This window comes from Pristiophorus japonicus, chromosome 11 (assembly GCF_044704955.1).
Source record: "Pristiophorus japonicus isolate sPriJap1 chromosome 11, sPriJap1.hap1, whole genome shotgun sequence".
In the NCBI taxonomy this organism is placed as follows: domain Eukaryota; kingdom Metazoa; phylum Chordata; class Chondrichthyes; family Pristiophoridae; genus Pristiophorus; species Pristiophorus japonicus.
The window spans coordinates 6,547,099-6,562,842 of NC_091987.1; the positions used below are offsets into that span (position 1 = coordinate 6,547,099).

At 48.0% G+C, this 15,744-nt stretch overlaps 1 protein-coding gene across 1 annotated transcript in view; it reads left to right on the forward strand.

Annotated features, from left to right (window-relative positions):
• Positions 1 to 15,279, forward strand: part of mrpl39 (mitochondrial ribosomal protein L39) — a 30,991-nt gene extending 15,712 nt beyond the window's left edge. Inside the window, exons 4-10 of the mRNA XM_070893224.1 lie at positions 2,538 to 2,637; positions 5,628 to 5,695; positions 9,458 to 9,570; positions 10,708 to 10,773; positions 12,932 to 13,085; positions 13,836 to 13,883; positions 15,121 to 15,279. Coding sequence (XP_070749325.1) covers positions 2,538 to 2,637; positions 5,628 to 5,695; positions 9,458 to 9,570; positions 10,708 to 10,773; positions 12,932 to 13,085; positions 13,836 to 13,883; positions 15,121 to 15,219 — 648 coding nt within the window. The 3' untranslated portion in view covers positions 15,220 to 15,279. The remainder of the gene's footprint in view (positions 1 to 2,537; positions 2,638 to 5,627; positions 5,696 to 9,457; positions 9,571 to 10,707; positions 10,774 to 12,931; positions 13,086 to 13,835; positions 13,884 to 15,120) is intronic.
• The last annotated feature ends 465 nt before the right edge of the window (positions 15,280 to 15,744 follow it).

Here is a 15,744-nt window from a genome sequence, read left to right on the forward strand (position 1 = left end):
TGATAAGAACATAGGAAATAGGAGCAGGAGTCGGCCATACGGCCCATTGAGCCTGCTCCGCCATTCAATAAGATCATGGCTGATCTTCTACCTCAACTCCACTATCCCGCCCGATCCCATATCCCTCGATTCACTTAGTGCCCAAAGATCTATCTATCTCAGTCTTGAATATACTCAACAATTCAGCATCCCACAGCCCTCTGGGGTAGAGCAATTTAAAGATTCACAACACTCTAGGTGAAGAAATTTCTGCTAATCTCTACAGAATCATAGAATCATAGAAAAATTACAAAACAGAAGGCAATTTGGCCCATCGTGTCTGTGCCGGTTGAAAACGAGCTGCCCAGCCTAATCCGACCTTCCAGCACTAGGTCCGTAGCCCTGCAGGTCATGGCTCTTTAAGTGCACATCCAAGTACTTTAAGTGTGATCTGGGTTTCTGCCTCTACCACCCTTTCAGTCAGTGAGTTGCAGACCCCCCATCACCCTCTGGGTGAATTTTTTACCCCTCATCTCCACTCTAATCCTTCCACCAACTACTTTAAATCTATACTCCCTGGTTATTGACCCCTCTGCTATAGGAAATAGGTCCTTCTTATCCACTCTATCTAGGCCCCTCATAATTTTATACACCTCAATAAGGTCTCCCCTCAGCCTCCTCTGTTCCAAAGAAAACAACCCCTGCCTATCTTATCTTTCCTCAGAGCTAAAATTTTCCAGTCCTGGCAACATCCTCGTAAATCTCCCCTGTACCCCCTCTAGTGTAATCACATCTTTCCTGTAATGTGGTGATCAGAACCGTACGCAGTACTCTATCCGTGGCCTAGCTCGTGTTTTGTACAGTTCAAGCATAACTTCCCTGCTCTTGTATTCTGTGCTAATTTTGTATGCCATTTTAACTACCTTGTCGACCTGTCCTACTTTTAAGGATCTGTGGACATACACTCCTTTTGTTCCTCCACACCTCTCAGTATCCTCCCATTTATTGTGTATTCCCTTGCCTTGTTGCACCTCCCCAAATGCATTACCTCACACTTCTATACCCCCAGTTCTAGTCTCTCCAGCCAGGGGAAACAGCCCGTCAGCATCTACCCTGTCCAACCCTTACAGAATCTTGTGTTTCAATGAGATCACCTCTCAGCCTTCTAAACTCCAGAGCATATTGGCCCCAATCTACTCAATCTCTCCTCATAGGAAAACTTGTCAATTGGGTTATCTCTTCTCCCACCCCCACTCCTCTCTGTCTTCACCTTTTGAGGAACATAAGAACATAAGAATTAGGAACAGGAGTAGGCCATCTAGCTCCTCGAGCCTGCTCCGCCACTCAACAAGATCATGGCTGATCTGGCCGTGGACTCAGCTCCACTTACCCGCCCGCTCCCCGTAACCCTTAATTCCCTTATTGGTTAAAAATCTATCTATCTGTGATTTGAATACATTCAATGAGCTAGCCTCAACTGCTTCCTTGGGCAGAGAATTCCACAGATTCACAACCCTCTGGGAGAAGAAATTCCTTCTCAACTCGGTTTTAAATTGGCTCTCCCGTATTTTGAGGCTGTGCCCCCTAGTTCTAGTCTCCCCGACCAGTGGAAACAACCTCTCTGCCTCTATCTTGTCTATCCCTTTCATTATTTTAAATGTTTCAATAAGATCACCCCTCATCCTTCTGAACTCCAACGAGTAAAGACCCAGTCTACTCAATCTATCATCATAAGGTAACCCCTTCATCTCCGGAAACAGCCTAGTGAATCGTCTCTGTACCCCCTCCAAAGCTAGTATATCCTTCCTTAAGTAAGGTGACCAAAACTGCACGCAGTACTCCAGGTACGGCCTCACCAATAGCCTATACAGTTACAGCAGGACCTCCCTGCTTTTGTACTCCATCCCTCTCGCAGTGAAGGCCAACATTCCATTCGCCTTCCTGATTACCTGCTGCACCTGCAAACTAACATTTTGGGATTCATGCACAAGGACCCCCAGGTCCCTCTGCACCGCAGCATGTTGTAATTTCTCCCCATTCAAATAATATTCCCTTTTACTGTTTTTTTCCCCAAGGTGGATGACCTCACATTTTCCGACATTGTATTCCAGGAGGAAACCTCCTGATTATCAGAGAAAGAGAAAATAAAGCCTTGCATTTATTTCGTGCCTTACCGTGCTGTCGAAATGTCTCGCTCAATTGTATTTCGAGCTGCAGTTATTGGAGGGCGAGGATGAAAGCTACACTGTGCCTGCAAGCTCCCAGAAACTAGGATGAGGTGCTTGTCCAGTTAAACTGTCCATGCTGCTCCTTGTGCAGCGGCTTTAGCTGGGACTGGAGGGCAAGCAGCCAAAATGTGGGGTCAGGGAGAGATTCCAACAAGTACGGCGCACACAAGAAAATGGGATGGAGGGGATTGAAGGGATCTGAGAAGCCTATTTCATTTATTTATGGGGGGGAGGGTAGTGAGCATTATATGAGCTCCTACCACCCTCGACCCAGTCTTGTGGTGCTTGTGAAGATGTCATCTAACGCTCGTTCTGTATTTTTTGTAACAGGCTTATTGGCGCTCATGTGCGATGATGATGGGGTACATCCTTGAAACAGTGTTTAAAGACGAGTACAGCGTTGAGCTGGTCAGAGCACCTGAAGTACCAGGTACTGTGTATCTTTTTAAGGAAACGGAGTAAAATCCCGTTTTACTTCCCGTGCAGTGGCTTGATTAATCCAACTGTCAATCAACCATCCTCTTGGCTCCCCGAGAATGGTGAGAATGTGGAACTTTCTACCACATGGAGGACTTGGGACAAATAGCACAAACTCATTTAAGGGGAAGGTAGGTAAACACATGACGGCGAAAGAAATACAAGGGTATGCTGATGGGATGAGAGGAGATGAATAAAGGTGGGAGGAGGCTCGTGTGGAGCATAAACACCGACATGGACCAGTTGGGCCCAATGGCCTGTTTCTGTGCTGGATGTTCTATGTACTTCTACGATGGGCCAATAGGTCATCATCATCATGGGCAGTCCCTCGGAATCGAGGAGACTTGTTTCCACTCTAAAAATGAGTTCTCAGGTGACTGCACAGCCCAATATGAGAACCACAGTCCCCGTCACAAGTGGGACAGACAGTGGTTGAGGGAAAGGGTGGGTGGGACTGGTTTGCCGCACGCTCCTTCCGCTGCCTGCGCTTGATTTGTGCATGCTCTCGGCGATGAGACTCAAGGTGCTCGGCGCCCTCCCGGATGCTCTTCCTCCACTGATGCGACACCGAGCTGCAGAACAGGGAGCTGCCTTATTTGATCCCTGAGTTGCTGGGATGATCGTGGGAGCAGTACAACGGGTCTCAAAGTCCCTGGGTTATCCTGGGGGAAAATCAGCGTGGGCTTTTGACCACTACCCACTGGAAACTGCCTTCCAGTCACAAAAACACCCATCAACCATTACCCTTTGCTTCCTGCCTCCGAGCCAATTTTGGATCCAACTGGCTACTTTGCCCTGGATCCGATGGGCTTTTACTTTCGTGACCAGCCTGCCATGTGGGACCTTATCAAAACCCTTGCTAAAATGCATATATACTACATCAAACGCACTACCCTCATCGACCCTCTCAAAAAATACAATCGAGTTAGTCAGACATGACCTTCCCTTGACAAATTCATGCCGACTATCCTTGATTAATCTGAGTCTTTCTAAATGAAGATTTATCCTGTCCCTCACAATTTTTTCCAATAATTTTCCCACCACTGAGATTAGGCTGACTGGCCTGTAATTACTCGGTCTATCCCTTTCTCCTTTTTTAAACAAAGGTACCACATTAGCAGCCCTCCAGTCCTCTGGCACCACACTTGTAGCCAGAGAGGACTGGAAAATGATGGTCAGAGTCTCTGCTATTTCCTCTCTCGCTTCTGATTACAGTCTGGGATACATTTCATACAGGCCTGGGAATTTATCCACTTTCAAAGATGCTAAACCCCTTAATACTTCGTCTTTCACTATGTTTCTCGTCCTCCCTGATTACAATATCTGCATCATCTGATGCAAAGTATTCATAAAGAACCTCACCCACGTCTTCCACCTCCATACACGGGTTACCTTTATGGTCCCTAATAAACCCTACTCTTTCTTTCGTTATCCTCTTAATGTATTTATCTTTGGGTTTTCCATGATTTTATTTGCCAATATTTTTTCATGCACTCTTTTTGCTTTCCTAATTTTGTTTTTAATTTCACCCCTACACTTTCTAATATTGAGCCCTCGGTATCTGTCATAAGCGTTCCGTTTTTTCTTCATCCTACCCTGTATGCCCCTTGACATCCAGGGAGCTCTAGATTTGTTAGTCCCACCCTTTTTCTTTAAGGGAACATCCTTGTTCTGAACTCTCACTACCTCTTCCTTGAATGCCTTCTGTTGCTCTGACACTGATTTACCTTCAAGTCGCAGTTTCCAGTCCCCTTTGGCTAAATCACATCTCAGCTTAGTAAGCATAAGAATTAGGAACAGGAGTAGGCCATCTAGCCCCTCGAGCCTGCTCTGCCACCCAGTTTAATGTCAACTAAGTCCAGAACCGCCCTTTCCCGTGTTGGGCTTGCTACGTACTGGCTAAAAAAGTTCTCAATGCATTTTAAGAATTCTGCTCCCTCTTATACCTTTTACGCTAATTCTATTCCAGTTAATATTAGGGTACTTGAAATCCGCTACTATTACTGCCCTATTGTTTTTGTGTATCTCAGAAATTTGCCCACCTATTTGCTCTTCTATCTTCCTCTGACTGTTTGGGGGTCTATAGTACACTCCCATCGGTGTGAATGCCCCTTTTTTGTTCTTCAGTTCAACCTATATGGCCTCATTTGATGATCCTGCTAACATATCATCCCTCCTCACCTTTAATCAATATTGCGACCCCCTCCCCCTCCTTTTTTTATTCCCCTCTCTATCTTGTCTGAAAATCCTGTAACCAGGAATATTGAGCTGCCATTCCTGCACTTTCAGTCATGTCTCAGTAATAGCTATAATATCATGCTCTCACAGATGTGTGGCTTTGGCATGTCTCGCTGTGGGCGATGCTTGTGGCCTTTACTCAGAACCCTATTCCAGTTCCCACCGCCCCGTAGTACTTGGGAGTCCCCAATATGAATGCAGTGGAGCTAAGCAGGTAAGGGTTCAAGTAATTGTTATTGAGTTCAATGGGCTGATACTCTCTGGAGTTTAAAAGAATGAGAGGTTATGCTCTTTTCTCTGGCTGGAGAGACTAGAACTAGGGGGCATAGTCTCAGGATAAGGGGTCGGCTATTTAAGACTGAGATGAGAAATTGCTTCACTCAGAAGGTTGTGAATCTGTGGAATTATCTACCCCGGAGGGCTGTGGCTGCTAAGTTGTTGAGTATATTTAAGACTGAGATCGATAGATTTTTGGACTCGTGGGGAATTCAGGGATATGGGGACCGGCTGGGAAAGTGGAGTTGAGGTCAATGATCAGCCATGATCTTATTGAATGGCGGAGCAGGCTTGAGGGGCTGGATGGCCTACTCCTGCTCCTAATTCTTCTGTTCTTATGTACCTGAAAAAGGCACTCATCTCATCCTCAGTAATGACGTGTTTTCCATTTTGAGATTGTTGCAGCGTAAGATTTCCTTTCTCTTGTAGTAATTTCTGGAGCTTTTTGTTACGATGTGGTACTGGATGGACGGCTGGATGACTGGACACCCTCTGTGGTAAGTGTACTGATGTTGGTCCAACCCTCTTGCTTAGGTCTGAGCAGCAATCCTCTGACTTTATTTTGTAAGGTCCCCCCCACCCCACCCCTTGTAGGTCTCACTTCGCGCTACGCCTCGCAGAGTGTGTGTGAATATTAAGTGTTTGTATCCAAACCAAAAACCCTGAGTGCTGTAAATTGGACTTAAGTTTAGGTACCAGCTGATCTCCTGTAGCATTGCTCGTGATAAGCCAGATGATGGATGGCTGTATAACAACAGGAATGTTATATAATTTAACGCACGTGTTATTCTGCTGCGAAGATAGTGTGTCTAAGTGGCTTCTCCCTTTAAGGGCACATAATGTCATGTAAATAAGCACAAACCCAAGATCAGTTCGAGGTTAATTGCTGCAGCAAATAAGCACAAGCCCGGGGTCAGTTAGAGGTTAATTGCCGCTGGTGGGGTAAGTTTGCAGGTTGCCAGGGTCTTGTGAATTTACAGCTTTAGTATAACCCGTATCTGGTCTCGCTGCGAAATGATTGTCTTTATAAAAACATAAGATTGAAATATATATGCTTGATACTTTGAAACCTGTAACCTGCTCTAGATTTGACACTTCCAGTGCACTCCTGGCCGGCCTCCCATGTTCTACCATCTGTAAACATGAGATCATCCAAAACTCTGCTATCCATGTCCTAACTCACACCAAGTCCCACTTGCCCATCACCCCTGTGCTCGCTGACCTACATTGGCTCCCGGTTAAGCAACGCCTCGATTTCAAAATTCTCATCCTTGTTTTGAAATCCCTCAATAGCCTCGTCCCTCCCTATCTCTGTAATCTCCTTCAGCCCCACAACACCCCGAGATGTCTGCGCTCCTCTAATTGTGTCCTCCTGAGCATCCCTGATTATAATCACTCAACCATTGGCGGCCGTGCCTTCAGCTGCAAAGACCCTGAAGTTCTGGAATTCGCTGCCTAAACCTCTCCGCCCCTCTACAGCTCTCTCCTCCTTTAAGACTCTTCTTAAACCTCCCTCTTTGACCAAGCTGTTGGGCATCAGCCTTACTATCTCCTCATGTGGCTCAAGTCCCATTTTGTTTTGCAATGCTCCTGTGCAGCGCCTTGGGGCACTTTACTACGTTAAAGGGGCTATATAAACCCCTTCTGTGCATGTGCGCGGTTTGGCCCCGCCCCTTTTGGCGCATGCACACTGTCACCGAGGTTCGGCCGCGCATGCCGGTACCTTACAGCATGGACCACGCTTTCCTCAGCTCTGTGGGTCAAGGGCTGGGAGAAGATTGGATCGAAAAAGGAGGGGGATGGTGCAGGGGGGAGGAGCAAAGAGAAGAGAGATGGGAGAGGGGGGTCGAGGGATCAGAGGAGAAGTGGGTGGGGAGCGAGGGAGGGGGACAGATCGGAGCGAGGGAGGGGGACAGATCGGAGACATCGGGGAGATTGGAGAGAGAGGGGAAGAGATCAGGTGGGGGGGTGGGGAGAGAAAGAGATCGGGGGGGGGGGGGGAAGGGGAAGAGATCGGGGGGGGAAGGGGAAGGGAGAGAGATCAGAGAGAGGGGGAAGGATGGAGGGGGAAGGATGGAAGGATGGAGGGGGAAGGATAGAGGGAGAGGGGAAGGAGGGGGAGGGGAAGGGGGAAGGGGAGAGAGGGAGAAAGAGAAAAGGGGGGAGGGAGAGAGGGAAAGGGGAGGGGAGAGCTTGGAGAGAGCAGGGAGGGAGCGATTGGAGCGGCGGGGGCTGGTGTTTAATGTCAGAAATTGCGGGAGGGAGGGGAGGTGAGGGGCTTGGGGCCTGAGTAGGTTGGGGGTGGGGATGTGGAGCAGGTCAGCAACTTGGGCTGGGGGGGAGGAGGTCATAAACTTGGAGGGTGGAGCAGGAACTTGTTTGGGGGGTGGGAGATCTTAACCCACGAGAGTGAGCCCTGGCTGTTCCAAGTGAGCTCTGTTCCGTCTGGAGTCAGCAGTCAGAATGGCTTAAATTACACTTTGCAAAATCACTGATTACGTAGGGAGGGCGGTTCGAAAAACACACTCCAGGGAATCCTCCAAGGGAACCAATCAACAGTCCGGTCATGTGATCAAGGGGGCCCAATCCAGGCTTTAGGTGTTGCAAACTAATGCATCTCTATGTAAATACCAGCTGTTGTTGCATGTGCACAGACAGAGATAGGCTTGCATGGAGCAAATTGAATCATGAAATGTTCACCACGGCTGAGAAGAGATATCTAAGCACAGACTGGGGATTGAGCTGGGATCTTGCTGGTCTCTATTTCCTGCGTTTTGTAAGGGCAGATCACAGAGTGTTGCACGGCAGGAAGGTAGCTGACAGCTGACCGACCTTCTCCTTCTGGCCATGAGATAAAGGACTTGATCTGTTTGCACCGTAGACCCTGGGAAGTGTGTGCCACAGGTCAAGTAAAGGAGCTAGTGACCTTGCCACTTGTACATAATATAGATGATCTAGTGGAGCCCAGCAGGACCAGTGTGCGCCTGAAGTGGCAACAGAGTAGGCTATGGCGGCTGTTCTCCCCGAAATGTGTGGGGACATTGCTGTCCAGTGTTTCCTGTAATTATATTTTGGTGTGCGTTCCCTTTAACTGGCTGCGTGGTCCATTCAGATACTCGTGCGCGTGCACAAAGGTTTCTCCCATGTCAAAGCCGGTGAGCAGCCTGTGCGGCACCTCCGGATCGCTGCACGGCCACACAGCTTAACGGGGACGTTGCTCTCCCTTGCCAGGCACGGTTTGAGCAAGTAGTGTTAAAAGCATCTTTGGTTTTTCGCCCTTGTTGATCAGAAGGCTGCATTTTCCCGGGTGCTGTTTGTTATTTTCTCCACATGGTGTCGCCCTCGTCACACTTGAGAAGTGTGACCATCGCCGTATTGATCCCTCGCAGATGGCTGTAAATCTCTCTCCCCGGCTGTGAGAATAAGCAGAAGCCTCCCTGACCATTGCACTACTTGTGATTCATTGCCCGAGGGCAGAGTGGAGACTCTGCTCACTGCGGGCTGCAAGCTTAACGTTTAATGCCTTTATTTCAAATGGTGATCTCGGCAAGAGCCAGAGTGCAGATCTCTGTAAAATGACTGAGAGCTCGGGTCGTGCCTGGAGAAACTTGCAAGGAGTGAAGCTCCAAGGCAGCTGCAGTATTCCATTTGTTTACAGGCCGGCTTTCTCTGGAGCATTTATCCTCCCATTTTCATACCTGGGTGGAGTAATGTTCAGACAACGGGTGTGAGGGACATTTTATGGCGAAAGAACTGGCGATGCCACAACTTTCTACACGGTGTTTGATGGCAATGTGTTTTGCCACAGGCAGGGACTTGCATCTTCTGAAGGAAAAATGGAAAATATTTGCCGCCGAGGGTTCTGAGGAGGGACAGAGGGACAGAGGGACAGAGGGACAGAGGGACAGAGGGACAGAGGGACAGAGGGACAGAGAAGTTTTGGGTTGCACTAGTGAAGAGTCAGGCTGGGCAGCGTGGCCTCTTTCTGTGCTGCAAACTTCCCTGGTCTTGTAGTTCCCTTGTTCTCAGTGTCTAGGGTACAGTCTCCACCACCGGCGGGTTCGGTTGTGTTGAGTGCGCGATAGCGCAGCAATCAGGAGGTCCCGCTGGAAGATGCTGTGCATGCTGGGCCGCGCAACAAATTTAAAGGGACCGCGCACCTAAAACCAAAATTGGAGGAAGCGTCGGCTGTTAGGCTCCGATTTATTTCCGTGCTTAAACTGTGTGTTCTCAGCCGTGTGCTCCTGCCTGTCTTCCAGGAGAACTTGCACTCGCTCACTAAAGAGGCTCACCGGCTTATTCATAAAGACCTGCCCTTTGAATCGTTGGAGGTGGCACCCAAGGTCGCAGTGGAAATGTTTCAGGAGAATAAGTAAGTGTGAGGATGTCTCATCGGCCGCTCCTGGAGAGCTCCAACTGACCCGGTCAGCTGCTGCTTTGCTTATAGGCAATCGGCACAATGCTGTCTGTGTGCTCTTGGTGTTACTGCTTACCACCGGCCCCTGATTCCTTCCCTTGACTTTTTTTCTACAGTGGAGGATGGAGACAAAGACTTGTATTTATATAGCGCCTTTCACAACCTCAGGACATCCCAAGGCGCTTTACAGCCAATGAAGTGCTTTTAAAGTTGATAACTCCCCTGCTCTTCTTTGAAATAGTGCCATGGGATCTTTTATGTCCCCCCGAGAGAGCAGGCGGGGCCTCGGTTTAACGTCTCATCTGAAAGACGGCACCTCCAACAGTGCAGCACTCCCTCCGCAAGGCCCTGGAGTGTCGGCCTAGATTTATGTGCTCAAATCTCTGGAGTGGGACTTGAACCCACAACCTTCTGACTCATAGGCGAGAGCGTGCTGCCCACGGCTAACACCTATCGGCACTGGCTGTTGCTGGGATACCGTTCCACAAGTTCCAACCGCCCTCTAGTACCTTGCCTCAGTGATCATTCTTAGCGTGTGAACCTTGGTGGGCTATTCGATCATGCAGTTCATCACAGAAGCTGTTCAGTTCGCAAGCTGGCTCAGTCCCCTCCTTCCCCCCCCACACCCCCCCCCCCCCGAAGTATTCTTGCCCCTTGAGATAGACACTTCGGCAGTGCCTGGCATTGTGGTTCAGAGGGGCACTATCTGTCACCTAATGCATGTGTCCTGTTTCAGGGGTCGGCACGAGAGAATCAGTTAAACGACGATTGGTCATCTGAGGTGCATCTTAATGTATTCATGCCTGCAATGGTTCTTATTTAAGTTCATGGAATGCGGCATGATTGATGCGTGTGCGTGTCTGTGTTTGCTCTTGACAATGGATGTGTGGGTGATTGGTGTGTGTGAGTATATTTCTGTGTGTGCACTTGTCAATGAATATGCAGTGTTTGATTTCTGTGTGCTGACGGTGAATTTATGGGTCTGATTGTGTGTGTATTTGACAATGCGCATGATTGTGATGGATGTGTGTGGGTGTATATGCATCGGCAATCAGTGTATAGCGCCCTTAACCTGTCTGGACCTCTTCACAGACACAAGCTGGCTGCGATTGAGGAGCACGCTTCCCTCCATCCCAATAAGCTCGTGAAGCTGTACAGGTGAGAGCTGCCTCAATTACACGGAGATACTGTCAAACTCGGTGCAGTGAGCAATCTGTTTCAACACACATGGGATGCGTAGCGAGTGAGAAAACAATTTTCTGCAGTATTATCCCGACAATCTCAGTAAAATGTTAAGTGAGCACGAGGGGTTCTTTCGTAGCAACCCTGAACTTTGAAGAGCACCCAGTGATACACATTCTACCCTTCTGAACTTAGAGGTTGTATCTGGAGCCTACATTTGGAGCTGTATTAGACTCTGCTAGGTGGTGAGCAGCATGACCTGGTTAATTATGAGCATCACACAGAGATTGTTTCCCCCGGGCCGGTCAGTCTAGAACCAAGGGTCACAGTCTCAGGATAAGGGGTCAGTCATTTAGGACTGAGATGAGGAAAAATGTCTTCACTGGGGGGGAGGTTGTGAATCTTTGGCATTCTTGAGTATATTCGCTAGAATTTTGGACAGTAATGGAATCCAGGGATAGGGCGAGAAGGTAGAGTTGATGTAGTAGATTAGCCATGATATTGAATGGCTGGGCAGGCTCGAGGGGCTGTATGGCCTACTCCTGCTCCTATTTCTTATGTTCTTGATTAAAACACACATTTGGAATTGAATTTTTTTTTTCCCCCCCCTAATAAAGGAAGTGAAAGGCGCAAACAAAAAAACTCCTTGTATTTCCACAGGTCCCCTCAACCCAAAGACATCCTGTATCCCTCCTCCTCTCCTCTTCCTCTGCACCTAATGTGACCTGAGAGAGCTTAGTGCTATCAATCAGTGACAATAGTGGGGAATGGCTCCATTCCCCTGCACTGACATTCATCAGCTTGAGGAGAACCCCTAGAAATAAGTATTATGTGCTTCATTTAAAAAAAAATCATTCTTGGGATATGGGCGTTGCTACCAAGGCCCCAAGCATTTATTATCCATCTCTAGTTGCCCTGTGGAGATGGTGGTGAGCCGCCTTGGACTAGTGCAGTCCGTGGGGGTGAAGCTGGGAGGTGCTGTCGAAGTTGTTGCAATGCATCCCCTAGATAGTAGACACTGCAACTATGGCGTGCCAGGGGCGGGGTGGATGTTTAAGATCAAGTGGACTGGATGGTGTCGAGCTTGTTGAGTATTGTTGGAGCTGCACTCATCCAAGCAAATGGAGAGTATTCCATCACACACCCGACTTGTGCCTTGTGATTCCTTATCCCTTAGACTCATGAGTAACGTGGTTCATTATTTTAGTGTCTTATAGTTATTTAGCATTTTGTTTAAACTACAGTAAGTCCTGGTGTTGAACTGCTCGGTAGGCTATTGCTATGGGGACAGCCAGAACCATTGAACTGGGTGATGCAATGCAGTGTGATTTCAGTAAGGTGCAACAACAACAACAACATTTATATGTATTTATATCGCGCCTTTAACGTGAAGCATCCCAAGGAGCTTCACAGGAGTATTGTGAGATTAAAAAAATGTGAGCCACGTAAGTAGAAATGATGGCAGATGACCAAAAGCTTGGTCAAAGAGGTAGGTTTGAAGGAGGGAAGAGAGGCGGAGAGGTTTAGGCAGGGAGTTGCCGAGTTTGGGGCCTAAGCAACAGAAGGCACGGCCACCAATGGCTGAGCGATTATAATTGGGGATGCTCGAGGGCAGAATTAGAGGAGTGCAGATATTGCCGGGGGGGGGGGGGGGGGCGGGGTGAGAGTGGCGGAGAAATGGGCTGGAGGAGATTACAGAGATAGGGAGGGGCGAGGCCATGGAGGGATTTGAAAATCAGGATGAGAATTTTGAAATTGAGGTGTTGCTTAACGGTGGATATGTGAAAGTTTAATCTTGTCTTCACCTGACCATGATCTGAAAAACAGCCAGCAGAACAATTCTAGGTTGTGTAACTGGTGTGACGATTTGATTGAATCACATTCGGGTGAAATAGTGGGAGTGATTTGACGTAACGAATTAAACGTATCGACCAATAATATAGAGCTTTGGCTTAAAAGAACATTTTGCTCATAGCACATTGGTAGCAGTGCACTACGTAAGCCTGGTAACAGCACTGCAATGTTACTTTGAATGGCGTGAATCTCGCTATTTGTTCTTGCCCTTGTCTTTTGAGCGTGAACAGAATGTCCACAGTATAAGTGCGAGCCTCTCGATCACTGCCTGTCTCTGTAGGTGCGGTGAGTTTGTAGATGTCAGCAACGGGCCACACATTTCCAGGACCAGTGTCTGCTCACAGTACGAGATCACTGCCGCCCACAACCTGAACACAACCCAGTCCGGGCTGGTGCGTCGATTCCAGGGCATCTCTCTGCCCCTTCACCTGAAGGTAAGCTGGAATAAATGTGGATTAGGTATCTGAATCAGTCTTTAAATTCCTCGAGAGATCTGTACAAGAGATGTCTAAGATACTGCTTGGGCTTGACAGGGTAGATGCAGAGAGGATGTTTCCCCTCATGGGGTAATCTAGAATTAGGGGCATAGTTTCAGAGTAAGGGGTCACCCATTTAAAACGGTAGTGAGGAGGAATTTAATCTCTTTGGAATTCTCTACCCCAGAGAGCGGTGGAGGCTGGGTCATTGAATATATTTAAGGTGGAGATAGATAGATTTTTGAATGATTAAGAGAGTCGAGGGTTATAAGGAGCAGGCAGGGAAGTGGAGTTGAGGCCAAGATCAGATCAGCCATGACCTTATTAAATGACAGAGCAGGCTCGAGGGGTCGAATAGCCGCCTACTGCTCCTAGTTCTTATGTTCTAAAGGTATTGACTCTTCCCGGGTACAATTTCCAGGCTTGTTGCCCATCTGCTGGGGTGGCCATTCTTCATGCGAGGGTCAGCAAGGCTATTTGTCTGTGGGCAAGGATCACAGTGGCATTTGTAACATTGGCTGCCGATTGATTCGTCTTGAGGTTGTGAATGATGCCAGTTCTTATCTTATTTCTTCCGAAGACCTTATGGTTCATCCTTGCATCATACGAAGGATTCAGATCGTAATTTAATCCTTCGAGAATGGGCTCTTGCTCCTCTTCAGTTCCTTCCAATGTAATAACCCACTTTTTTCCCATCTCTTTCCATAGACCCTTTACTCTGTGTGGGGTCGATTAAGGCAGAGATCCCAAAAATTGGTGAGTTGAAGTTCAGTTAATGGTGGATTTAGCTTCTCATAGTTGATGTGTTTTTTTTAAAACCAGACTGTTCGCAAACTAGGTTTCATATTTGACCCTGAAATGAGCTTCCGGCCACACATCCGCAGCATAACTAAAACTGTCCATTTCCACCTCCGTAACATCGCCTGTCTCTGCCCTTGCCTCAGCTCATCCGCTGCTGAAACCCTCATCCATGCCTTTGTTACCTCTAGACTTGACTTGCCTATTCCATCATCATCATAGGCAGTACCTCGGAGTTGAGGATGACTTGCTTCCACTCTAAAAATGAGTTCTCAGGTGACTGTACAATCCAATGCGGGACCTACAGTCTCTGTCACAGGTGGGCAGACAGTGGTTGAAGGAAAGGGTGGGTGGGAAGGCTGGGTTGACGCACGCTCCTTCCGCTGTCTACACTTGGTTCTGCTTATTCTCGGCGATGGGACTCGAGGTGCTCAGCGCCCTCCTGGATGCTCTTCCTCCATTTTGGGCGGTCGTGGAGTTCAGGGTCAAATCTGCCTTTGTTACCTCTAGACTTGACTATTCCAAAAGCACTCCTGGCTGGCCTCCCACATTCTACCCTACGTAAACTTGAGGTGTTCCAAAACTCGGCAGCACATGTCCTAACTCGCACCAAGTCCCGCTCACCCATCACCCACCCCTGTGCTCGCTGACCTACATTGTCTCCCGGTTAAGCAAGACCTCGATTTCTCAATTCTCATCCTTGTTTTCAAATCCCTCCATGGCCTCGCCCCTTCTCTATCTCTGTAATCTCCTCCAGCCTCACAACGCCCCCCTGAGATGTCTGCGCTCCTCAAATTCTGCCCTCTTGAGCATCCCTGATTACAATCGCTCAACCATTGACGGCCGTGCCTTCTGTTGCCTGGGCCCCAAACTCTGGAACTCCCTCCCTAAACCTCTCTGCTTCTCTACCTCTCTTTCCTCCTTTAAGATGCTCCTTAAAACCTACCTCTTTGGCCAAGCTTTTGGTCACCTGCCCTAATTTCCTCTTATGTGGCTTGGTGTCAAATGTATTTGTTTTGTCTTATAACACTCCTGTGAAGCGCCTTGGGACATTTTACTACGTTAAAGGCGCTATATAAATACAGGTGGTTGTTGTTGGAGACCGGTTTGTTTTGTGCACAACGGCAGTGCTATTTGATGTACTATTGAGAATAAAATACAATCTTTGCATTTCCCTGTTCTTGCTGTTCTGCAGGTTACAGAACACAAAGGCCATGCAGAGACAGTGGAAGCAACACATCGTGAGCAGATTGTGGAGAGAGACGGAGCCGGAGAAATTAATCCGCTTTTATAAAAATAAAATTGTAATATAAGTAAATGGACACATTATGTACGCAGTAAAATGTAAAATATTCTCTGTGTTGAGCTTGTTGTGTTGAAGAGGGTTGTATTCAGCGAGTTATGATCTGGAATGCACTGCCTGAAAGGGCGGTGGGAGCAGATTCAATGGTAACTTCCAAAAGCGAATTGGATAAATACTTGAAAAGGGAAAATTTGCAGGGCTACAGGGAAAGGGCGATGGAGTGGGACCAATTTGATAGATCGTTCAAAGAGCCGTCACGGACACGATGGGCCGAATGGCCTCCAGCGTAAGGATCGGTACAAGAACTTAATGTCTGGCTTAGCCAGGATTTCCCTCTATTCTCCTTCTTTATTAGTGGCCTTTGGCAGGGTTACAGATCCACAGGGCTAGCAGGCCTCAGATACCCTGTCCTGAAAACTCACCGGCCGGGAGTGCAGAATCTCCGGCTGTGCACTTCAGGAGCGCCAGGGTAGAAAATCCAGTTAGTGAGTGATAACCAGCTGCTCAAACTAGGAG